The sequence below is a fragment of the Aquila chrysaetos genome, chromosome 1 (assembly GCF_900496995.4).
Source record: "Aquila chrysaetos chrysaetos chromosome 1, bAquChr1.4, whole genome shotgun sequence".
Classification (NCBI taxonomy): domain Eukaryota; kingdom Metazoa; phylum Chordata; class Aves; order Accipitriformes; family Accipitridae; genus Aquila; species Aquila chrysaetos.
Window position 1 is genome coordinate 53,113,508 of NC_044004.1, and position 27,176 is coordinate 53,140,683.

The 27,176-nt window shown below is 37.9% G+C and overlaps 1 protein-coding gene across 5 annotated transcripts in view; it reads left to right on the forward strand.

Moving 5' to 3' along the window:
• Nucleotides 1-27,176, forward strand: part of GRID2 (glutamate ionotropic receptor delta type subunit 2) — a 740,237-nt gene that overhangs the window by 572,133 nt on the left and 140,928 nt on the right. For all 5 annotated transcript variants that reach the window (XR_003924278.2, XR_003924280.2, XM_030020238.2 and 2 more), the window contains one exon: nucleotides 11,395-11,496. Coding sequence is in view for 3 of the 5 variants with exons in the window: in XM_030020238.2 (XP_029876098.1) it covers nucleotides 11,395-11,496 (102 nt within the window). In the remaining 2 variants the exon portion in view is untranslated. The remainder of the gene's footprint in view (nucleotides 1-11,394; nucleotides 11,497-27,176) is intronic.

Consider the following 27,176-nt stretch of genomic DNA (forward strand, 5'->3'; position numbering starts at 1 on the left):
CTTTGGAACTAAGGCTAGATCATCTGGAAGCAAAAATCTTAGAAAGGATAATCTGGACCCCATGGAGAGAGGGACTCCTGGTGTGAGACAGACCATGACCTAGTTCTTCAAAGACTTCCCAGTGCTCAGTGCTCCCGGCCCCTGTGCTGATCTTTAGGACTCTAGGTGAACACATCTGCTCCCACTGCAGTTGTATTTAGTGGGAAGAAGTTCACTTTTGTAATCCAGGTTGTTGGCCACAACCATCTCCTCAAATTCACTCTTGAGCTTTTTGTTCTTCACTGCTCCAAGCCTCATGGTCCAAAAACAGCCTTCAGAAGAAGCTGTTGCTTCTTCTCAGCTACTGCTTGGTACTGATACTCTGCTTGGTCACTGCTGTGCTAAATTTTTTTATTTTCTTCGCTGTCAGTTCTGATTCCTAAGAAAGCTGTTCTGTGCTGAGGGAGTGGAAAAAAACATCCCACAACCTTATTATCTTTACTACCAAAGTCTCAAAACTATATGATCCAGTAAATCACTTGTAATATCTGGTCCATAATGCACTGAAAACTGGTGACACTCTAGCCATACACCCTGTGAGTGTGGGTTATACTGGAATAATATTTTCTAACATATCAGTGACAAAATGCTGCTTTGATTTACTAGCCAGCATCAAGCTAGTAAGTCTGTGACATATTCAACTTAGCAAGCCTCTTTTTTTTTTCTGACAACACTGAGAATAAATCCTGGATTTTAGGAATGGAGTATTGATCTATGTTTAAGCAAAGATTGTTTCAATCTCTGTATTTCCCATTTAAGCGTCACAGGAATCAGCAGAATCAACGGAAAGCAGTTTATCATCTAGTGCTATGCTTGCTGCATGAACATGTTAGCTACTCTGTAGTGAGAAACTTGAAGGCAATATTTGAGTAACAACTTGTTTTGGTTTTCCCCTTTTCACCAAAGGTCTCCATTCTTTAGGCACTCTCAGGAGTGCCTTCACATGTGCATATATAAAATGGAAATGAGTTAAACTGGCCTTTCATGTGAATTTCTCATGCTCCATCAGCATTTTTTTTTAATCTTTTTTTTTTTTTTTGTCGTTGGTGTTGATGCTTTGTGAACAGCCCCTGTGCCTGGGAAGCATGTTGCACTGGCAGGGATGAATAGGAGAAGCTTTTATCAGATCTTTCTTTCTTTCTACTACATTTAAGAAGGAGCTGGCAAATTCTTCTGTGCTGAAAAACAGAGTGTAAGCTACTTTGATGTTGTGTAAGTTTGAACAGCTTCTAGACATGTACAAATATGCTTTAAGATATGTATATCATCTGTACTGAACAGTGGTGCATGTTCTCACACTACCTCCATACTAATTCCTTTGCCTCTCATGTTGATGATGAGAGGCTGAACCTGTCTGAGGAGACAGGGACCCACATTCTTTGGGATAAAAATAGTATCTTATCACATGTGCCTCTCTTTGACTTTGCATCTGGTATTTGGAAGGAGGGTTTTCATGCCAGTATATCAGTGCCTTGAGTAAGGCAGGGATGTATTCTTCTGTTTCTTATTCTCTGTTTCATGCTGAAGTTAAGAATTATGTAGCAATGCCAAACATGCTAAGTGTAAGTATATATTTAAAAATTAGGGTGTCCTCTTTCAGAGGTTTTCAGAACATGTATTTCCATGGTATGTGAAACCTAGGAACATTTCCCACCCTTTACCCAAGTGCTGTGAATGCAACTCTTGTGTTTCATGCATAAGGAAAACCACAGCAGCAGCACTGCTCAAGGAGCATTTAGTTGCTAAATAAATAAATAAATACATCTACTTTTGAGTAAGTAGTGGTGGAGTATTGCTTCATTTAAAGTCCTTTAGCCTGCCAAAGCAAAAGGGAGATTCCCATATGTTATACCTGAAAAAAAGTATGCTTCATAACATTGTGCTTCATATGAAAAGATAACCACATGTAGAGTTCATTGATGCATTTCTGTGCAAGTGGTGGTGTAATAATTCTGCTCACACTTCAAAAATAGGGCTAAAGAGGTGCCACTGAGATTAGTCCAGATGTTTTGTAGCCTCACTGTGCCCCATGTGTACCTAAACACAGCGTTCCTTGTCAGCTTCCTTTAAAACAAGCACAGATTTCTTTAGTACTACTGCTCTACTACTGCAGCTCCTGGGCTGGAACTAGACAACAGCCTTTCTTTTTCTTCCCAGCTTGGAGAGTGATGAAGCTAATACACAATTCTCTGTGTGGATTTACTTCCAGAACTGATTCCTGGACTGCTAATTCTGTGGTTATATTCAAGGGGAGATTTGCATTGCGGAAAAAAAGCCAAGGTGCTTCTCAGCATGCCTGCTCACAGAGCTGACTGCAATGCAGTGTGTGTGGATGTACCCCAAGTAACTCAGCACTGGCAGCAGTCTGCTGCAGAAGCAGGGTGTTCAGCATAGGCCGATTTACTCTCCTCTGAAGGATTCACTTATGTGGTTTATTGGACTTGGTTTGTTCAGAGTCCTGCTCCGTAAACCCACTTCTCTCCAAGTGAAACAGTGCTGGGTTTGTTCTATGCTGTTACAGTTTTGATTTATTTCTGGAACGCTGCCCCCAGAATTTTTGAGCCCTGCAACAGTGCAAACGGTTTTTGTTGATGTTCCACTTTGTCAAACCCTTTCTGAAAAATCAAATCCCCAAAAAGCACCTTACTAAGCTGAAGGGAAAGCTGGGAGTCTATTGAAGAATACTCATATACTCCCAGGGAACTGATGAGAAGCTGAAATGTGCCACGCATGGTTTTTTTGTTACCTGTAGAGAGGTTCCATGCAACCCAGTGGAAAACAATATTTTTTCATTGTTTGTCACTGATCAGGTTTGATCAAAGGTTTTACTATGATACAAAAGCCTTATATATTGTGATCTAATACAAGCTGGAGTAGTAACTTTAAATATTCTTCTCTTTGGTATCATAAAGATGCAGTGGTGTCTCAGCACGAAATGGACAAAATTAAATTATAAACCCTGATTTTTAAAGTATTCTTTTCCAGACCTTACATGATTTAGATAAAAGAGATCCTTTTAAACTCTTAATATGCCTAATGAGAAAGGAGACAAGGATTTGCAATTAAAAAATCAAAGTGACTGTATTTACACACAAACCTGAACTTACTTGGTATTACCAATTTCTCTGGAATAACTCAGACATCAGTGAGCAAGCTTTCAATGTAAAATAGAAGTGGCATTAATGAGTTTTACTCTGGCAGTATGAAGAACTTTGATAGTCTAAAGGGGGGGTTGCCTTCTGAAGAAAAAAGAAAGTGTGTGTATTTGTGTTTTGGGGAAAAATTATTACTTTCTCTTTTTTTGGAGGAGGAAGAGTCTATTTATGTTATTTTAAGTTAATTTATTTACATCACCTGATAAACCACAACAAGGTGATAACACAGACTCTAGACAGTAAAATATACTGTTAAAAAAAATCATAAAAGTAGATGTTAGACTTAATAACTGATATATGTCTTCAGTGAAACTCCTTTTTTCCTTCCCAGCTTCCTGTTGTTTGCAGTGTATTCTGGGTGATATATGGCCAAGTCAGGTCGACTCATAAAGTCTGAAAGGCAAGTGTGTTACTCATCTTGAGTGGTTACTGGCCTCTCTATAGCTGTTGACCAAAACCGGCAGCCACCAGCAGCATGCTCTTGTCAGCTGTTACACTCTTACCTCAATTTTCAGCAAAAGAAGAACAAAACCTGCCTCCTCACAAAGGTCATTTTGACATTTAAGCAATGCCAGAACATGCCAGTAGCCTGCATGCCTGTGCTTTCTCTGTGCTCTGGGTTGTGGTACAGAAGGAATGAAGAAGGACAGATACTTTCCCCGTGAATGCTTGCTGCCACACAACCCCTGAGCACCACCGGGATTCCCAGGGGAGCTTTTCGTGCACAGCGATCCACAGTGAAGTCACCAAATGGCAAAGGGGTGATGTCTGTATTGGGTCAAAGAACAGGCTTTTCTGAGTATTTGACTTAATTGAAATACGGAGGCACTGGGAAAGAGACACCATCCGGCTCATTAATATCCTTGTCTGGGTCTTTTCTTCAGAGTTGTGTTAAGGATTTCAGGGGACAGGAGTGAAAAGAATATGAAAGGTGAAAGCAAGGGAAGCAGGGCTATACGGTAATGTATTTTGGTAAGTCCCATCTCCCTCACAACACAAGAGGAGAGGGAGGAGTTGAGGGAAAGTTTCCATAGAGGACTGTGTGAGAGAAAAGGCGATCCAAGGGCTAAAGAGAAAGGACCCAAAGTGATTTGAAAGATGAGTCACAGCTGGATGAAGTTAGAAGTAAGGTCCCTTTACCAACCCAAACTCTAAACTAAAAGAGCAAGATAGGAAAAAGGCACAGGAAACAGCAGGGAAGATCAAGGGAAAGACAAGCACAGAGGAAAGAAAGTATGCTGAAAGTACACAGAGAAATGGCAAGAGGCATTGCAAGGTAGGAAAGAGGAAGATAACCACAGGTTAGGGAACCACTGGGAGTACTGAATTCACAGACAGGACTAAAGAAGGAAAAAAGGGTGTTTTCCAAAGATAAAAGAGGACACTTAGAAGTGGGAAATGATAGATTAAAACCACCAAATTTCAAATGAAAGGGAAAGCAGTAAAACCACCAAATTTCAAATGAAAGGGAAAGCAGTAATAGAGAAAGTAAGGTAGAGATGAAGGGAAAAAAACATGAGGGACCATTAGAATGACACCACTGACTTGGGGAGATGGTTCATTATCTTTGAGATGTGGTGATTTACTATACTTTCCAAAAATCATACCATTAGAGTTCATCTGGAAGCTTGGCCTAAGTGCTTAGCATGAGCTTCATGAGTGGAACACGCAGTGTGAGAACAGCTATGCAGTCTATGTTTTTTTCCCATATATTCAACATTTGTCAGTGGTCTAAAACATCCAATTATAACTTCTGGCACCAATCTGGGTGCATGAGTCCTTGAGAAAATATTGAGTCAAGAGCTGGTAGGCAAACAAACAGCAGGTTACCAGCAGGTAACTTTCCATTAGCTTCTTTATTTCAATTCAATATGAAAAGGATATTTGAGCAGTCCCCAAAGCAAAACATTTTATTAACTGTGTGCAGCATTATTCTGCCATGTGCTTTGGCCTTGAGGAAGGAAATTCTTACTTAGATTATTGCACTTGTGTCTATGATCAGTTAATAAAACAAATAGACCACCTTGACTGCTGCAATTATAATCCTTAAGCCACTGGATATAAAACTAAACTTGGGTATTCACATTCTCCTAACATAGCTTGAAAGTAACAGAGTCCAGGGGCAGGTCATTCCTTCTTGTCCAGAGACAAATTAAAGCAATAAAACATACTGTACAAAATAATTAACTGAATGCACAGAACTATATAGGTTTCAGCACACAGAATGGAGGAGAAACAAGTGCTGCTATACATTATCCAATTTGTTGAACACAGTATTTTCTATTGATTTTAACAACTTATTATTTGCTGACTATTACCTAAGCTCCAGTGAAGGGAGAAGTTAAACACAGAAAGCTTTCCTGCTAACCAATCGTATTAGGAAATTGCTGTGAAGAGCAAAACTAATCCTTGTTTCTTTAATCAAGCCCAGGTTAACCCCTGGCCATCAGACGTTTTGCAGATTTGGTTGACCAACTGTTGGGTGCTGGCTAGGGAGCTGAACTGAAAGGACTCTTTAACCAGGTGACAGAGTGTCCGACTAAATTTTACATAACTGACAGTATCAGAATGACAACTGAAACATATCTTTTCTGGTGTTTCTTCTGTGAGACATAGTCTTTCATCTATAGGATTTAGTCTCTGATTTCCCAGTCACTGTCAGATGTATTAAACAACAGCTGACAAGAGGCATCAGGAATACTCTGTGCAAAACTATTTCTATGTTGCCATGCTTGAATTTTGTCTAAACTGGTATCCTAGCAAATTTTGTAAAAGCTGAATCCACGCATCACAAAAAAACCCTTTTTCTTCTTCTTCTTCTTTTTTTTTTTTTTTTTTTGTGTATCCCATTTTGAGTCTTCCTAGCACACCTGGGAGTTAAAATCTCCTAGCTGAGTGCTGTTCCATGACAGCTTCATGATGTTTTTTCCAGTTGTGTGAAGTTATTATGCTTTGGAATCAAGAAGGGCATTGTTAATGCACATTTCTTCTGTTGAAGTCCTATCTTGGAAAAAGTCAGTTCCTGAAGCAGGTTGGACCTGGATGAAAATTGAGAAGGGAGTTTCTGAAGAACATATGGGTACTGCAGGCAAGAAGGCTCATATTTCTGTGGGTGACTGGCTCTCTTATGAGCTGCTGATAGAGTGGTTCCTCAACAGTGCTCTGTGGTGGGCATTTCCACTGGAAATGTTTTGTCAGGCTGTCTGTAGTAAAACCAAGATCTTGTTAATTTTTTCTTTTTTTTTTTTTTTTTTTTTTTTTTTTTTTTTTTTTTTTTTTTTTTTTTTTTTTTTTCTTTTTTCTTTTTTTTCTTTTTTTTTTTTCTTTTTTTCTTTTTTTTCTTTTTTTCTTTTTTTTCTTTTTTCTTTTTTTTTTTTTTTTTTTTTTTTTTTTTTTTTTTTTTTCTTTTTTTTTTTTTTTTTTTTTTTTTTTTTTTTTTTTTTTTTTTTTTCTTTAAATGCCAGGAAAATAAGGAAAGAGGAGTGATAGAAATCCTGGTGTCCTGACTGATTCCAGTTGCAGATGTAGTGGTGTTTTATCTTTCAGATTTCCCTTGCAGCTTCTCTAGAGTGTTTTCTGCTCTTGACTGTTTTGTAGTTTTGCTGTGATGCAGTCTGAGTTCAGAGGTGGTTGCATAGCAGTGCTGGATGAACCGGTTCCTGTATATTTTCTATATTAATTGGAGTAGCAGAACACTCTACACTCTCCTGTAGTGACAAGCACTTAAGTAATGCATTCATATCAGTATTCTGGTTTTCCTTATTTTCTATAGTTGTCCTCAACTGTTATCACACCAGGCCAGTGTATTTTTCTCGATTAATTGACACAGTTTTAATCTGCATTTTACTCTGCCAGAAAAAAAGTGAAAGCTCTCAGGTATCCAGCAGAATTCACTGATTTCATAGGAAGTAGGGGAGAAAATCTGGCTGTAAGCTGTTGTAAAAGCATTATAGATTAGTGTTCCAAGTTCCTTATAAATCAGTGTCTGGAAATTGCAGATATACGTAGGATAGGTTTTGCCTATTTTAATATTGGTATACAAATTACAGACCTTCCATAACACATAGTTCACATAGGCAAAAATTTCTAATGAAGAAGGGAGATCAATTTTCGGCTCTGCCAGGAAAACAGGAGAGAAAAAACCATTCTAATAATGATGATAAAGGGGATAACAGGCTGGGAGGTGGGATGATCAGTAAGAGATTGTAAATTTGATATCAAAGGAAGCAGAACATTGACAACTTTTCCATCTTCATCATTTTATAACGGAATGTAGCAAAGTGAATGTTGTCATTAGAATAAATAAAAGAAACTGCAACTGAAGTACCAAGCACTATAAATGACAAAATTCATATGATATGAAGATGACAAGTACTGTGCTCAATAGAGAGTTTCTATCCCCCATATTGTTCTACACAAATCAACCAGAATTAATGTGAGATTCTGTTATTGCCTGATCTAGTCTCTCATTTCAACTATCAAAGACAGAACAAAAGAAAAAGGAAGTAACTGCAGAAGCAACAAATGCATTGCAGAAGCAGTTAAGCGAGAGGTAGAGCTGAGGAGGTAGCTTCATACCACCACCATCTTGCTATTTCAGCAAGTTACATTTGCTGCTTGCTGCAATGACAGGCTCAAATTGTCATCAATAAATGTAGATTTGTTTTCACCTAATAACAGTAAGTAGCTCCCACTCAAAATCAATTTCAACTTTATTGACAAGGCACTGCACATTTGTCTTCGCCATGGCTGTGCTACATAAAGGAACAATTGAATTGAAAATTAAATGCACAGTAATTGAAAATAAAATATGCCTTTTTGAAGGAGAATTAGTGCTATGCTAAATATCCAGGAGTCAGTTATGTTGGGGTTTTTTTTCCTTAAAAGGTAGAATGGGTCGGGCTAAAAAGTTAAATATGTACGCATTAATGTACATAATTAAAAATGGACTTTAACGTCAAAAGGATACAAAGGCTTTTCAATAACTTCCTAGGGGTTTGAATCTGTCAAAAGCAGTACGGTTTGTGTGGTAATTATGCTTCCAACACATTTGGATATGCTAAGTGGATCTAAGTTCTAATTAGTTTCTTTATGTGACTAAGAATGACAATCGTGGAATTAATTTAATGCACTTTTGTTCTCAATTCAGTGCTGTTTTCAATATTTTTAGTACAGAAAATGTAGACTATCAAATGCTTTTCTTTGTAGGATGGCAGTGGTTTATTGCATACAGTGTACAGTACACACACTTCAAATACATTCACTACATTTCACTGCATTGTTACAGGTAACACACATCAGCAAGTAGATTATTCAGCTCAAGGTGTTGGAGGGCTTTGCCAGAGGAGTGATGAGGACCTGGAACGTGCCAGCAGTCCATCCATACTGCTGTGAACAGCTAGACATGCTGTGGAGGTATAGAAGAAACAGAGATGGCTACTATAGTCTCTTGTTGGTCTTTGTGATCAGATGGGAACATGAAGTGAGGAAAACAAGCAGTAATAGTTTGTGCTTTTATTTAGAAATAGCTATTGGACAGATGAGGAATTGGAAGAGATGATGCCTCATACTTTAGTTCCTCCTCATATCCTATTGCTACTTCCAATGATTTCTGCTGGATCCAGTAGATCCTTGATTTAGTTATTACTTGAGATTAAAAGTGTGCTCATCATTACCCTTGCTTGTTCCCTGACAATAGTATAACCTTAACTTCAAAGTAGCAAGAATTAGGACAGATCTGAGCACTTCTGAAAATGGCAGAGAGAAATGACTACATTGTTTTAAGGCCATCTTCTATTGGGAAACATAGAATCATTTAGGTTGGAAAAGACCTTTAAGATCATCAAGTCAAACCTAACCTTTATATCATTGCAGAAAGGTTTGGGTTTTTTACTTTTTGAGGCACCCATTTCTTAAGGAGGCATCTTCCAAGAATTGATATGAATATATTGAAATTAAATAATTTAGAAGTTGCTCTAAAATAGCCTAGTGGGTGTAATGAAGAAAACAAATATTTCAAACGGTCCACTTCTTAAATTGTTAAACGTGTGTACTCGGAGTTTGTTCCTTGTTTTCTGTCTCACTTTGAAAGATCTATGAAACACACATACAAGGGCTTTTCCCATGAAGGACTGAAAATAATGTTTTCTGTAAATTTGTGTTCAATCACAGTCAGCAAAGCTACTCCCATTCTTTCACAGACCCCTTCAGCTGGTTCAGGCACCCTGCCATTTCTGTGACTGCGTTAAAGTACAATAACGTTTTGCATGTTTTACAGTTGATATTTCTCACAGATTATAGGGCTGAATTCTCTGAGAGACTAGTCTTAGTGGAGGCCACTGGGCCCAGCAGTAACCTACTGACGTTAGTCTTGATCTTGTCAGAGCATTACATTTTGTGCCTTTAAATAGGGACATGAAAACCACCTGAGTTTAGAGGCTTGTTAGCTATCCAAGTCGGAAGATGAGCATCCCTCTGTGGATTTCATGCACAGTCCGTAGAGAAGGCAATTCAGAGCAAGAACTGGTATCTGCAGGTGCTGATACCTTTGTATAACAGGTTTACATAGGCAATTAGTTTACATGCCATAGTTGAGACTCTGCTCCAAAGTCCTCTGAAGTCCACCATTGTCCTTCTGTTGGGTTTTGGATTTAACACTGGTAATTGCACAAGCCAGATGAATGTGGTAATGAATTCCAAAAATGAAACCAGTAATGTTTATACGTGGTGCTAAGGGATGAGTGGTTGGTTGGTCTGTTTCTCTGTACCCAAGATAAGCATCTACCATGGTGTAAAAATGTACACAAGTTATATTTTCAGAGAAGCTAAATTACAGGTCAAAATCTACTAAATTCAGGTTGAAGGGCATTTAGTCCTAGAGAGATCCCTGGGAAAAAGCTTCTGTCCATAGAAGCCCAAGAAATATGATAGCACAAATGCAAAGCATCTCACAGCTGAATTCCTTTTTCTGCGTTATCTGTTGCAGTCCTTTCTCAATACTGTGATATGCCTATCCAATGGTCTTTTCCTCAATCATCTCTAAAAGTGATTTTTAACCTGGCTAAAAATCACTGCTGTTTCATTGTCAATGAGTAGTACAAGCTTTAATTAAAACTAGTGTAATTCCTTTCATCAGAGTTCTGCTAGGAAAGATGGGCTGGAGCAGACAGCGTGCTAAAATGATGGTAGCTATTATTTCTCCAATTAGTGTGTCGTGGTTTAACCCCAGCCAGCAGCTAAGCACCATGCAGCTGCACATTCACTTCCCCCTCACTCTTCCCCCCCACTCTTCCCCCCCGTGGGATGGGGGAGAGAATCAGGGGAAAAAAAAAGTAAAACCTGTGGGTTAAGATAAGAACAGTTTAATAGGACAGAAAGGAAGAAACTAATAATGATAATAATAATGATAATAAAATAGCAATAATAATAATAATAATAATAATAATAATAATAATAATAATAAAAGAATTGGAATATACAAAACAAGTGATGCACAATGCAACTGCTCACACTCACCGACCAATGCTGTTGGTTCCCAAGCAGCGATCCTCCCAGCCAGGTCCCCCCAGTTTATATACTGGGCATGACATCACATAGTATGGAATACCCCTTTGGCCAGTTTGCATCATCTGTCCCAGCTGTGTCCCTTCCCAACCTCTTGTGCCCCTCCAGCCTTCTTGCTGGCTGGGCACGAGAAGCTGCAAAATCCTTGACTTAGTCTAAACATTAATCAGCAACAACTGAAAACATCAGTGTGTTATCAACGCTCTTCTCATACTGAATCCAAAACATAACACTATGCCAGCTATTAGAAAGAAAATTAACTTTGCCCCAGCCAAAACCAGGACATAGTGTATTACTGAAAGTAAGGTAGAAGCGTTGTCACAGCCATACTACTTTTAATGTGTTTTTCATTAATATAAAAGTCCTCCCTGAGCTCTTCTAAAGCAAAACACATACCCCCAAACTCTGGATGCTGTCATCCATTGCACACTGGTATTTAAAAGCACAGACTGATATCCCTAATTGCTTCATTTGCAATTTAAAGACTAATCTGTGAGCAAGCCCTTCCCTGAATTTCCATCCCATTGATTCCAGAAGGTGTTGTTTATTTGGTACGTTCCTGCTTAAAGCCACCTAAGAGGAATGACTGGCAAAGTTTTATGGGCAATGAGGAAATGATTTCTGTTTTCTCTTTCAGCTCGGCTGCTGGAATCCCATCACTGGTCTGAATGGGTCACTAACAGACAGAAAGTTGGAGAATAACATGCGAGGAGTGGTTCTGCGTGTGGTGACTGTGCTGGTAAGTAGATCCTCATCCTTTTGCACTAGCAGAAATGTATTTTCTTCCTCTTGCCTCAACTTTTTATTAAGTACACCATTTTACCAAGAACTTAGTTGGTGTTCGAGTGTCTGACTTCAGCTTGTCAATACCAGAGCAATGGAGCAATTTCTACGAAATAAAATTATTTATCAGTACAGTTCATTTCCGAGTGAATCAAACACATTAAAACCCGTTTCTCGCACAGACGCATATTAAATTAGATAACACAACTGTATGAATTGATAAACCGCAACTTCAAGTGCCCTGTAAGCTAAAGTTACCTAGCTGAAACTCTAAATGATTCATAAGATATAGCTGCCTTCCAATTACCTTGCCAAATTGAGTGTAGTCTGACACAAATTGCTGCACTTGGAAAATATTCAAGGTCAGCTTAGGGTGAGTAACATTAGTTCAGTAAAACATCTACTGTCCCCCCCTAGCTCTTCTTCAGCCAGGTTCTTTCCCTGTGTGAACACCTTGCATTAAGCAGCTGGAGCAAAGTTGTTGGTTTAAAGCCAAACAGACAATGTCTACCAGAATAGGAAGGTATTTGCGATATGAGGCCAGTGTATTCGTTGTCATAAACTTTGGCTGCTTGAGCAGAAGTTGTTAGAGTGGAAAAAAAGAAAGAAAGAAAAAGAAATGAATAAGAGATGTATAGGCCTCTTTGGACCGATGCCCGAACACAAAGTTGACCCAGGGCTGCAGAACTGTAAAGGTTATATTGAGCTACTTCCTTCTCTCTACTATCTACTCATGTTTTTCATTACCAATTCAGTGTTTGAGGGCCTGACCTCTTGCTTATAAAGAGCAAGGCAAGAGTGGTTTCCATGGTTTGCATTGCTGACGTTGCATGATGAAGGAAAAGGCTCGGTCAGGAGTGGAAAGTAAAATCACCAGAGCGTGTCAGTGCCACAGAGCAAGCAGTTTTGCACCCCTCCAATAATTTTATGGGTCTTTAAAAGCTATTATCTGTCAGGCTGTCCAGTCTGTTCCAGCTCTTAGTACACTAGAGAACTTCCTGTGATAATATCTACAAAACAAAACAAAACAAAAAAACCCCCAACCAATAAGAAGGATGAATGCACAGAAAAAGGCAAAGCAGTATAGTGGATTTTTTTATACTTTAATTGCATGTTCATCAAAATAGCATCATGGTGGCAGTGGCTGGTCTTTGTGTTTTGCCTGATACTCATGTTATTTGATTCAGTGTAATTTTCTGTTGACAAAAATGATCTGTAGATGTTGTCTAGCAAAATAAATTCAAATTAGAGTCTCTGACTTTTCTTTGGTATTTCTTCTTCTTCCCCCTCTCCCCACTCTATTCCTCTGATTTCATCCCCAGTTATTTTAGTTAACATGCCAGAGAGCATTCTTCCTTCAAGTCATTATAGCATGAATATTTAGCAACTTGCAAAAATACAAAAAAGTCATTAGTTATGCTGATAGGATTCTATATTAGTAATAAAAAGAGAAGGCAGACATTCAAAGTTCAGCACATAGCACATTACAGTTCAGTGTCCTCACTGCAGTCCTCACACACTGCCTCATGCAAGCACACAAAAGTCATTTGGTTTTCTTGACAGTTTTAAAGCACAACTGGTGACAACTTCCATGCACAACTAGTGAAAAACACGATAAGTCTGAATCGTGCTTTGTTAAAATCTGCTATCTTACCATTTTGCTAACTGAAACTCCTTTTATGTAGAACGTGCACTGAAGGCAATACACAGGGAAGATGCAAATGATTTACATTGGTTTCGTAGCATAAACCTTCCTTTATTCTCTTAAAATGGTAGAGCTTTGCATGGCTGGTCAGTGCAATCTAGACAAAACCAACTGTGAACCACACAACAAATTGAGGTTCATTTGATTTTACCCAGCAATGATGAGAGGCAAGGATTTTGTAAACTGTGTGAATAAAGGGAGGAAGCAAATACTTATGCAAACTCATGAGCCAGAAACACTATTTGTCACTAGCAGTTCCTTTGACTGATGGTACTTTCCCCCAAATGCCAGAAAACAGGAAGATAAAATACTATTTCTCTCTTATCCACAAACTCTCATGGCGCTGAGAGAGGCAGGCAGACAGACAGGCATACACTGACAGAACATCAAGCTACTAACCGAAAGCCTGAAGAGAAGTTGGACAGTGCAGATGCCAGAATTGCAAAGTGCTAATTATTTCTAACCTCTTCTAATCTTTGGATATCCATGGACGTTGCTGCCACCCCTGTGGGTGCCAGAGCATTATTTAGGGTGCTTACTCTCTAGCAGTTTCTCTTACTGCTCTTACTATGCATAAGTAAGCGTTATTCATGAGGGTATGCTGGCTTCTAAATAGCTGTCATAAGTATATCATTACGTGAAACATATATGTTGCTATAGGATAAACTCATAGGGCCTTTCCTTGTTGCTAATTATAGCTTGGTTTCCATCTTTATTCACATATCTTATTATAAAGGTGCAATTATGTTATTTTTACTGGAATAGAATGAATAAATAGATATAATGTTTGAATTTGAGTGGATTCTTAGCTGGGATGCCATCACACTGGAAATTAAGCAAAGCTATAAAAAAAAGTATTAATACTTCTTTTCTCTCATTTTAAGATTAGACTTTTAGTCCCTCTGTTGTTATTCAATTTAGAAAAACTTCATCAACAAAGACACTGATTAGAATTTCATTAAGCCCTATTCGTTTTACAGCTATTATTGAAGGAAATTTGTTGTTAAAGCCATTAATTCTGTGAAATAGAATAAAAATTTCAAGTTATAGTTTGGACAAATCAACAGAACTCTTTCAGGTAAATCAAGGCCATAGTAATATGTGGAAGTGCAGTGTTCATCTGGTTCTATATCTGCTGGAGAGGACAAAACAGGAGACATATTTAACCTATGTGATGAAAATGTGCGATTCTTGCCTTTGATGCGAATGCAAGAGGGATTTCACCCATCAGCTGTATTTTAGCAACAACCTTTATCATACTTTTCCACCTTTTTCCAAGTTCTTCAGTTAAGTCAATACTTTTCTGTTAAAAGTAAAGAATCTATTATTGACTATGAATGATTAGTTTTTATTATTAATTCTGCCAGTTTCTAACAGTATGGTCTTGACCTGGGAAACAAGAAAGCTTATGTTAAAATTAAATAATAATACCTTTGAATATGAATAGGTTTCTTTTTCATTGAGATTTGAGAAGTTAACATTAATTTGTGAATTTGTTCTGTTAACGCTTCGAATCTGTCATGGCTTTCTAGATAGCAACCCTTCTCCTCTTCCAATTTCATTTTGTTATGCCTTCAGGTTGAAAACGACTCATTCTAAAAATTGTAGTAGAATTTGAGAGGACAGCAAATTGCAAAAACTGGGTTTTACTGCATTATACTTATTAGGAAATGAAACATTCTGCAGTCTGAAAATGATAAATGATTGCAACTAATGTTCCCAAAGCAGTCCTTCAAAGAGCGAGTGCTGAACAATTCCCATCATCTGCATCCATCTACTAATTCGTTTCCCTAGATAAATTTAATAATTCTGGGCTATGTGTCTGCAGATCCAACCCAAAATCTCTTTGTGAATATGACAGAATACAGTATGTCCCCCAGTTGGAAATCTCTGGTTTCATTTGGCAGTGAATCCTGGCTCCTCTGAAGTTAATGGGAATTCTCTCCTTTGCATAAATAGGAATAAGAAAGAATTCTTTGTGTTTTATTCTGAGGGGAACTATAGTCATGCCTGCGTACATGTGATTCAAAGTTTTAATCTGACTTGGATTAATACCACACCTTCTACGCTTCTAGAAGAGGTTTGTGTTGTCTTACTTAAATATCAGATGTCTCTGTCTTGAACTGCTTCCCCATGTGCAGCCAAAGTTTAAACTTTGTGTTTGACAAGTTACTTCTAAGTTCAAGTGACTTGCTGGTGAATTTCTGAAATGCATTCTGAGTTTCTGAAATGTAGCTCAATCAAAGGGCAGCATAATAACTCCAAACAAATTCAGAGTGTCTTGAATGAACAATTGTCCAAGAACGAATTTAGCTAGATATCCATTTTGGCTATTTCAGTTTATCCTCCTCTTTTTCAGCTGCTCAGTTTTATTGAAAGGGAGCTAGAATACAGCAGATATTCTCATAATATCATGTTACTAGCAGTGGCAATTAATGAATTATTCATATGAATATTAAGCCATCAGAAATGGAATGAGATTTGGCCTGTTTGACAATGAACAGGCCAGCAGGTATTCGCAAAATCATGTTTCTAAAAAAGCCCCTGTTGTTTGAAAAAGGAAAAAGTTTGAAATTCCCCATTTTAAAGAATTAATGCCTTGACTGAAAAGCACAGAGCCTTTTCTGAAAGTACATAAGGTAAAACTTCCTAATGGTGCAAAATATATTTGTACTTTACATGAAAATTAGATACAGGTCCCAAACAGGAGGCATGTATTTTCATATCTGGATGGTTCTGAAAATGCAGGCAGGATGAAGGAAAGAAAAATAATAGCAAACGATACTGAATTATGCTTTGCCATACATCCCTGTGCACTATTTCTTGAGAGTTATTACCTAGGTTACTTGCACAGAGCTAGGTAGACCAGAGGTAGTGTGTAGACCCTTGGCTCCAGGTGGGCACCATGGGACATGGTGTAGCAAGAGGGCTGGCAGAAGGGTAGATAAGCATAGCAAAAAAACAAAAAACAAAAAAAAAAACCAAACAAAAAAACCCAAACACATCATTTACACCAGGGAAAATATTATCATATGTGGACTAGTTTAATTCTCAATGGTTGGCATTAAATGCATGAGCATTTGTTGCCCAGATTAGGAAAGAAACAATCCTGAAAGCAGACAATATCTTCACGGACGTGAGCTGGCAGGAGGTCTGCATCTTCAGTCCCTTTTTCTATGGAACTTGCCACTCAGAGTAAAAATGAAAAGTAAGATATGAAGCTAAGTCCTGGTTTTAAAAGCTGAGACTATCTTTGGGATTTGACTTCCAACACTGGTTTAAACAAAGTAAAAAAAGTCCTTTCCAAGAAGCTGGAGCAGCTTTCAGAGTGAGAGGAAGAAGGAAAGGCATAAGACATTTTAAGCAATACGCAGAGGAGCAAACAGTCAGAAGTGATAAAGGTTAAAAACAATGGCAGGACAAAAACATCGGTGACTGACTAAAATAAAGATTAACTGCAGCAAAGGTTGGTTACATGTAGGATACCTCAGGAAATACTGAATAAATATTTTATAATAGTGTACAATCAGAATAGTGTCATAGATAATGCCTCTTTCATTTTCTCCCATTTTTTGGGTGCTTACTTTTCTCATGTAGTCCTGATCCCTTTTCCCACTTCCAGAATTGAATGGTGTGCACTTCTGTGAATCCTTCTTCATTCTGTCAGGCAACATCTTCTATGCATCAGTGCCTACAATATTTTTAAAAAATAATTTTATTTAAGGTACATATTATACTAAATTATATATTGCTCTGTGTCTCAACAATATCAGCATATTGGACTATAGTGCACCGTAGTGAATTTCCTATGGCAGCAGAAATGTCTTAGGAAGTGGTAAGGTTAAGAAACATTACTTGACTATCTTCATCAGTTGTAGTATTTGTCTTTTGAGCAAACATATTTTACTCTTTTATCTGTAAGGGATAAATCCTTCTTTGATGGCTATTTATGCACCTAAGTTTGAAAAAGAAAAGCTGTGAATTATGTAGTTTATTCTATCTGGAGTCTTTCATAAAAATCTCCATATACTATAACTCAGTAATGTATTTAGCATATACCATGTGTGCTGTAGTTAAAATATTACAAAAATACTCAAAGATTTAGAATATTCCATTGCTAGTTGTAAAGAATGCAAAATTTCCTAGACAGCAACAAATCCCTGTGTCTTGATTTCTCTTCCTTTTTGCTGCCTATGTCCGTCTTTGAAAGAAAGTTGGAAAGAATGGATCTTTTATAGACAAACATATCAAGAAAAATGTTCAGTGAAATGGTGGTAAATTATAGCAACAGTGGTAGAGGTGTTCATTTCATTGGTAAATGAATGAAATCATCAGGAGTAATGATGCATGACAGGATTAGGCTTGCTATTTACTATTCTTCATAGTTATTCTGGTTGTTGACTGAAAGCTGTCATTCAGTATGAGATATGTGTGACAAGACTGGCTTTCACCTATGGAAAAGTCAATTGGAGTTGGAATAACTTTTCATGGGGCAGATTTTTCAATTTGGAAACTTGAATTCAGATTTCAGGGCGTGATTCTGGACAAGCATTTATTGAAACTGAAATTTTGACATTAAAAAAAATTATTCACTTTTACAGGTTTTAATAGTAGTTACTCATTTCTAACATAAGGAGGATTTTTTTAAATGGCTTGGGATATATGCTGGCAATATGAATCGCTTTTTAGTCTCCTAAAAAGTTATTATCATATCTTTAAAATTAAAAATGGAACTTAATTGCTCTTTGGTTGATCAAAAGTTTTTCTCAACGATTCTAAGGGTAAGTAAACTATTAATAGTTATAGCAAATGCTTCTCATCACAACTTAAGTGTAGCTCTCAGAGCTCCTATTACACTTTCTAATGCTAAGAGTACTTAGGCATTCAGTTCTAAGAAGGCTGTGGACTCTACTTTGTCAGAGGTCTGTCCAGGAAGAGTAGGTTCATGTTTGTCTTGCTTAGTCTAGGTAGTTTTATCCTGAGTCAGAGAAAGCAGAGAAGGGTTTAGAGATTCTTTCTAGCTTGCATTTCCATGAAACCATATCTATTTCTAGGCAAATAAAAGAAAATAGGTTGATATTACTGGAATAAAAGAACATAGTAACATGTATAGAGAATTACAATCTAAAGAGAGGGGTTTGCAGGAGCAGTTTGTATTGTAACTCTGCTCAGAAACTTTAGTCAGAATTATTTGTAATTTAGGTATTTTTAAATATTGAGTATGCAGGAAATGCAATAGTGCTGTTATTCCCAGACTCTATAAAATGCATTTTATACTTCTTCTTTAGTAAAGATTTCATCTTATGAAGGTACTGGTTAGAAACAATTTAACTGTAAGAAACAGGCACTTTTATTGCAGTTCTAAGCCTGATTATGTTATCTCATGTTCTTCACATAGACACTTTAATTTCTGAAAATAAGGGAAGACATCTAGGCTTCAGTTGAGCCAGGTATTGTTAGAAAGCAAGGAGACAGTACTGGGAAATACTAGCTCCACAGTGAAGTTCCCTAGTTTTTAGCTTATGATCTCAAGCAGGTAGAAACTTAAAGGCTGAAAGTTGGTAATAATTGCATTATGTGGCACTTATAATTATTACAAACATTCAGAAGACTTGATACGTGTCTTTCTCCCTCTTCACCTTTTCTCCTTACTTACCCTGCATAGCAAATAACACCTACTATTTTTCTAGCTTGTGCTCCCATTCAGCACTTCAGGAGCTATTAGCATATAAAAGTTGCTCCTTAAGCTCTGGTGCCTTCTGGCACTGACTGAACAGGTCCCAGCTTACTGCACAGGCACAAACTTCCAGAATACATGTTAGTGCCGTACACTGAATTAAGCCTAAACTTTCTACACTGCTAGTCAGCTGGGATGCTAATCCCTTCCAGACCTCTGTAACCTTATCTCTGCCATTATATTGGACATATTTCAATGCTACTACTCCTCTCTGTATATGCAGACAGCATGCCATCGTTACATGCACATCAATGTATTTAATATACTTGGGTGCTTAATAAAAAAATTGAATCCTTAATATAGACTAGAGTCATAGCATCATAGAATAGTTTGGGTTGGAAGGGACCTGTAAAGGTCATCTAGTCCAACCTGCCCTGCAATGAGCAGGGACATCTCCAACTAGGTCAGGTTGCTCAGAGCCCCGTCCAACCTGACCTGGAATGTTTCCAGGGATGGGGCATCCACCACTTCTCTGGGCAACCTGTTCCAGTGTTTCACCACCCTCATTGTAAAAAATTTCTTCCTTATATCTGGTCTGAATTTACCCTCTTTTAGTTTAAAATCATTACCCCTTGTCCTATCGCAACAGGCCTTACTAAAAAGTTTGTTTTATTATTGCAGAGAAAGTGGCAGTATTAAAGCAACAAAGCAGAGAGGAGTGGAATTTGTGCATTTCTTTCTTGGCGACTAAGAACAATGACCCATAAACAGAGATGGAAGAAAATAAGGTTCCTAAAGTGCCTCCTGCCCTCATCCATCTGCCCTGCTTCTCTCCCACGGGTTGCCAGCCCTGTTTAGGGTTAACTTACTAAGCAGAAAATGGGGACAGGAGCCATTTGGACTAGTGTGATGGTTTGTTTTACAAGCTTTAATCTCAGAGCCTGCTGGGAAACCCAGCCCCTTTTGTTTTCAATTAATATTTCCAATCCATTTTTCTAAAGTAGCGGGTGCTATATACTAGATGAGGTGAATATCAAGGAATTAAAATATTTGGGGACCTGGCTGGGGCCACAGTTTGACGGCAAAGTAGGTGCAATGCAAAACCTGGTAGGACCAACCTAACTCATTTGTATGTCAAGGGCTACCTCTCAAGGCTCCTTAGCTCTTATCTTCTCACTGACACGTACCTATCTGCTCTGTGGGCGTATTTGCATTCTAGGGCGATTCATATAGTTCACAGAGCACACAGGAAATTTGGCTTTTAAACAGAAAGAGGTTTTTACTCTGATTGTAATTATCCTTCCATACCATGCAAGATAGAAAAGGAGGTGAACTGCATGACAGTGCAATGTCATGAAGTATTATATGAATTCATGATGAATAGGAGCTCTTGCATGGCTGCTGGAAGAAGCATAATGCAGCTCCCAGCAGGTTAATATACCCATACTACACTTTTGTTAATTCCAGTATCTGAGCTAGCTACATTAAAGCTAACACTGCGCTGTTTAGACATACTCTAAAACACTCCAATCGATTCCAATCTCAATCCATATTCCTATCATATAACTATAACGGTTCAGAAAGAGCTATTAGGTGCATTAAGTTATTGTGAATTAAAATCAATACACAAAGCTTGGCTGCATCCTAATAGACCATTGCCATAGATTGCTTTGAAAGAAGCCTTAGTCCCATTGCAGGGCCATGGGAGGTATTGGGGAGGGGTGCTAACATTTTTTTGTTTGTTTCTTCTAAATAGCACTAAACTAAATAGCATAATAAATCCAGAAGCCACCAGTTCATTCAGGTGAAAAAAAATTGTTTGAAGTACTGTAACTGAAAGCACAAACTCATGTCTTTTTGAGGATGACATTAAAACTGTCATTAAAAAAGGCAAGAGACTAAGCACATGCATAAGGAGAGTGGTAAACAAAGGCCAAATGTAAAATCCCCTTCCTTTAATATTGAATTCAGCTTCTGGGACGTGAACTAGCTTCTCGCTGCAGGCAAGGAGACTTTTCTGTTAGTACAACTGACTTTCTAATCAGTCTATTTGAAAAGCACAGGATCCAAGAACAGTGGTTTTCGATGCCAATACTGTTACACAGCCCGTTGGCATAATAGGATATTGAATGAGTATAATACCTTAATTATCGAAGATTCTGTAAATTTGAAATCTTCATCTTTGTTTTAGTGTTATTAAGGGGTGGGGATTGTGTTATGTTTTGCAGCAACTTTTATAACCATTGCTAGTGGGAGAATTTCTGTAATGAAAGAATGAAATGTTTCAATTAAATTTTGGTCATTGATTCTAACATAAAGTAATGTACATTGCTGTTCAATTAAAAATAACAAGCTGCTGTGCTGTTCCTAGCCAAATAAAATCTACCAAACGGTGGTCAATAAAGCACTTGATGAAATTAAGTATTTGGGACTGCATATTTCACTGAAATCTTTTGGGGAAAGAAATGCAAAATTACTAACATATAAAATGGGGTGTTTAATTATTTTAGGAGTCAAGAAAAAAAATATTTATGCCTAACAACAAGACAATAGCATCCTGTGCTTGAAAATGTTTTGGTTATGGTTTATGAGACTTAGCGCTTCTTGTCGGTTATAATGGCTGTGCTTGGTCAGCCAGCAGCCATTGGAAGGATGTTGAGAGATCCAGCAATGACAGTGAATTTCAGTTTGGGGAGCAGTTTCTTAGCATTTGCAGGTGATGGGAGTTTTAAAGTGTCACAGTGAATATTTACTTCAAGTGATTGCCGAGGCTGTGCTTGGGCATTGAATGTGCCTGTCCCCTGTTTCTAAAGTCAGTGCCGAGCACAGGTTGACAGTCTTGCCCACAACTGAGCTTCATATCTTGCTCCTGTTTTTTCCTCTCTCTTTCTACTTTCAGTAGAGAAGAAGGGAAGATTTAATGAATACAGAGTCCCATTTAATGAATACAGAGTGTCAATATTAAAGTATTATATTCCAGTGTGTTCAGAAATTTCTGATGAGTAGACACAGAGGTCATTTTCATACGCTTTACGAATTCTAACCACCCATATAATTACCTAATTTCAAAACTCTCTTCCAAACATAGTAGAAGCACGTAAGGCCATCCATCTGTAGTTTTAGAGTCGAGCCCCAATATGTGTTGTAAATCTCAGCAGTGATCAGTTTCTCTGATCTCAGAAGCCAATAACTTTTTGTTTACTTAATAATTTCTGTATAGCCTCCTGGCTAGGAAGTTTCTCTGCCCATGCTAAGGGGAAAAGAGGATTCAGCTGAGCAGGAGAATAAACCCAAACATTCTGGTTTGCTTTTGGTTTTCTGTTTATAAAGTATGTCTTAGCATTTTTTTTTAGCATTTTTTATCTTTAGAGCAAGCATAAGACTCTCATAAATGAGTGCAGCAGAGCAGTGTATCATGGCTCCATATAGTTTCTATCCTGAAATAATTCTCAGCTTAAAGCCACAGAATCCACCCTTGTAATTACAAGGAAAATCTGCCTCGTTGCCCATTCAGTGATCTCCTGATGATGTGGTGTGCATGTAAAGTCATTAACAGCTGCACTGAGACCACTACTTCATTGTAAACAGGCCACCAAACGCAACTTTTTCTTCCCCTTATTTAGAGTGCTGTGATGAAGATTTGAATGGTGCTTTTTCTGTTCTTTCAAGAGACTTTTCTGTGATTTGTCCAAAAAGAGAGAATCTATACAAAAATACCAGAACCTCCAAAACCTGATTTTCATTGAAGAGCTAGAAGATGACTATCAAAGCTTGGAATTTAAAGTCACTATCGTACTGGCTGCTAAAAATCATCCCAAATAGAGACTCGGGGTTTAGGGATGTACTTTTTCCCCTACATGTAAATTGTCCCTAAACACTTCACAAGCAATTGTTCTCTTGCTCTCCTTCCCTGCCTCCTCTAAGGCCTGAATTTATTGCTTGACTTTATCATCCACCCCTGTAGCACAGTTACAAGCCAGTGTTTCTCTTTGATTGACTAATTAATTAACAGAACCAAGTTAAACTCAGAGTAATTGTTCTTTTCTGCTATTTAGCTTGAGTATTGCTCCTTCTCTTTTCAAACATGAAGGTCTTCTCTGCCCAAAAGCTTTTCTCTTCTTTCTTTTTTTTAACTTTATTAAGTGGTCTAGTAAAGGATATAAAAATATTACTTCAGTCCAACTGTTACATCAAAATTATTGCACGTGCCTAAGAATTTCACCGGAGTAAATAAAAACCATAGTTTGTACTTTTAATTGTAGACTCTTGAAGCACTTACAAAACCTTTTGTTACTTCATTTTTATGTGCACCAGAACCTAAGTCCTGAATAGGCAAAACTGTTGGCCATTTATCTTGTTGGAAAAAGCAATAAAGTGCAGCATTTCTTTCTACTAATCTTGAATCTAGACTGCTCCAAGCTCTGTACTATCAACTCCTGATTTCCACTGATATGTTAAAAATAAAACAAAATAAATTCTCTACCCCCTACTTCCCACTGTGTAAAATTCAGGGCAGGGCTTGGGGGCTGGGTTTTGGATGTGTCACATTCCTTTTTGTGCTTATATTGCCCTGCTATCAGTTCTCCCTGGACTAGGGCATGTTACAGTCACTGTTGTCCACTTGCAGTTTTACACCAGCAAGCAGTCCTTTCAAGAGTAAGACTCTTCTCTCCCTGGGTCTAGACATCTCATTTTTGGATCCCACTGTCCTTTGTTCTCATCTAATGCTTGCTTTCTACTATTGGTTTTCCTGCTCTTACACTCATGATTCGCCACAACACAGATACATATGTAAGTACAAATGTTTTAAAGCATTAAAATAAGAGAGAGGGAAAACAGTCTGTGGTTAAGGCATTTGTCCCTGACCCAACACACTTGGATTCACTTCTCAACTGTACAAGTCATGAAATCTGTGCATTTCAGTTCTGCATGTGGAAAGTGGTGATGATAAGTCTTCTTACTCAACCAAGTATTTCAGTGATAAACCTTAATTTGTGAAATGTGCTCAAATAATATTGTGTTGAACATCTGAAAATAGGTTTGGGTAAGATGTCTGAGATGCTTAACCATTCCCTAGTACCATAAAGGGCACATTCTTGGTACTTCCGTCCCTTCTCCTTGTACAGTCTTATTCCAGTGCTTGTCCTGGCTGGCATTTATCTGGCAATTAGATCAACTCAACTGACAAAAATTGAGTAGATTTGTGATGGTTGAGTAGTAGAATTACTTTAATGAAGGAACCAAGCATCAGCAGAGCTATTGCATAAGAAGGTAGCTAGTTGCTCTGGTGGGAGGAAGATGTTAAATTGTGTCAGTCTTAATATGTAGCATGCTGTTAACCTATGTCAGTCTTAAGATGTAGCTTCTTCCTTAAAAACTTTTAGAAACCTAGTGATAATAGGTAAATAAATGGAGACAAGTGTTTTTGTGAGCTGCTTCTCCAACATACTTGTACTGTCACATCATCTTTTTCAAAAATTTCCTTTTTTTATGCCGTGTTGCCTTAATCTTGAGTCTGCCTTTAGCCTTCCTAAGATGTGCTAGTGTGCTAGCATTTTGCAGCTTCTCTTGCTCAGGGGGTAATCATCTCTGGAACCAGACTTTGCCTTCTTACAGCTGTAAAAAGCAATATGCACAGCTTCACCCAATATAAACTTTACCTGTTTGCTGCTGACTTTCATTTTGCTGCAGGTAGTATATTGGCTGTGTGGTGCTTAGCTATCTACCAGGGTTAACCCACAGCACTGTGTAAAATCCTTTGATCCACATCGAATCTTAAACCCATCCTCCTCTGTATCAGGGCAGCACAGCTTAGATCCCAAGAAGAAACCAGACAGTGATAACTGTGGAGCTATTTTGAGAAGGAGCCCTTATCACAGGCTTAGTAGTGCTGCATTCAGTTGACAAGGAGGCACACTGGGGGTAAAGTAGAAGGAAAGTAGCTCCTCTTTTAACGGATCTCCATTGAGGTTGGATGCAAAGCCATCCCCTACCCGATGGCTGTAGGGTCTAGTGAGGCAGATTATCCATCTTGCAAAACCAAGATGTTAAAGGGGAGCAATCCATTAATTTCCTTTTTTTTCCTCCTCGGTCATGCGTGTTGTGACTTCTTTGCTTTTCAAGACTTCCCTGACTTTACAGGCTGTGAAGTCCGCTCTTGCCCCACAGAGGCTCATCAGTTCCCTAGAGAGGTGTCTCCAAAAATGGAAGAAAAGGAGAAGCAGGAACAGTGGCCTTCCTTGGATCTCTTCACTGCATCCTAGCACAATTTAGGTTTGAAGGGACCCTTGGATGGCATCTGTGTGAAGCAGGGTTAATGTTAGAGCAGGTTGTTCAGGACTGTGTCCAGGTGAGTTTTGAGTATCTCCAAAGATGGCAATTCTATGGCTTCTCTGAGAAAGACCTGCTTATATAGTCTGAATTACTACTTGCTTTGGAGAGAAAGTGTATCAGGATTTTCTTGAATTTATTGGGGTCGAATGGAAGCTTCATCATCCAGGTGTATTTTACCACCTCCAAACTCATCAGTTAGCTTATCAGGTTTTGACACCTACTTTCATCAAGCTAATTTTTTGTTCTCAGCATTTTTCTGTTCAGTAGGTGAGAAATGTATTGGCTGTTTTTCTTTTGTGTATTTTCTTTCTACGAGATCTGCTTTCTCAAAGATGGAGACAATCATTTTAGCATCAGTACTGTAGGGATGTGTATGTCTTTCCATAGGGGCTCCCATAACACCCTCCCAGTGTACAAAAGGGCAACTGGCACAGTTTCAGCCTGCAGCATTTGGGGGGAGGTGGGGGTGTCAAGACAAATACCTTTGTCTTCTTTCAATGCCTTATGAGAAATGTAAACAATTACAAAAAAAACATAGCAATAGATTTGTTTTGTTTGGAATATAATTAAATATTTTGCTGCTCCAGGCCTCAACAGAAGTTGGGAAGTGTTAGTTGCTTTGCATAAAGCTATTTGACTATTTATATTTCATTAAATATATAGCACACTGGTCATTGGTTTTTTTGGTAAATCTCTCAACAGCAAACAATATTACACAGCTTAATAACAGACTAAAATTAGTTGTGATAAACTGCATTTTAAACAGTGTTTTAAATCAGTACAATTAGTAATTGCTTTTTAACTAACAGAATAAAAATTCAGTTTATGAGCAACTATTTTCTAATAACTTAGAAGTGATAAGAATAAATCCTTTCTAATGTGAAAATTACCAACTTCTAAAACACCCTTTGTATACATAGATCTTTAGAATTTTGTGCATAGTGTGCTTAGATTGGTAAATTGCAATATTTATTTTTTGTGGAAACATTTTTTTCCAGTAGTTTTGAGTCTCTATGTAGGGAATCTCTCATCCAAGTGATCAGCAAAGCTGAATTCACTCTGTGTTTTCATTTAGGAGAGGCTTTCATCAACTTAGTCTCAATTCCTTCAATGTTCTTGGAACCCAGGAACTGGAAAACTACTTTAAAAATTCACTTGCACTTGCTGTCCTCCATTTTTATTCCATTTGGCTGATCTTGGATAATTTGGAAGAAAGAAATTCTATCTGACAAGTGAGAAATAATAACTTGAGACAGTCAACCCTTCTTTCTTTTTGTGCGGGTTTTTTTGGTTGGTTGGTTTGGGGTTTTGTTTTTGTTTTGGGGGGGTGTGTGGGGGGGTCTGGATTTCCTGCAGTCAGAAAAGAACATCCTGCCAGTGCAGTCTGGTTGCATCCTTGCTTCTTTGGCGGCATCCTCAGCATGTGGCTATCCTCATGAATGTTAACTCAAGCATTTACAAATGATGCTTTCTTATTCCGAGAACATCCTGCCTGAAGTTCAGTGATACCTGTTCATATAGAGTGACACACTAACAAACTAAAAATATTTAGTGAAGTATTAGTGAAAAATTTGTGGAAAGTACTTTGGCTTCAAAGTCATTGACAGGTGAGTAGTAGAATAACAAAGAAAAAAATTATTTAAACACAAACAAAAATGCCTCTGGAGTTACAATTAAAGTTTGGGTCACAAATGCTACAGAAAATCAATTCTGTTTTCTTCTGTATGCTTGTGGGTTATGCAGACTAGGAGGAAGTGATCAGGATGTGGTTTCATGTGCTTGTCATGGCCATGACAAACCAGAACTAACTTTTTGCGCCTCAGAATAGATGTTCCTGATAAACTCATACTAAATTACAGCACCATGTAAAGAATTAAAAGGAAGAAATACAGAATATTAAAAAAAAAAAAAAAAGGCAAAA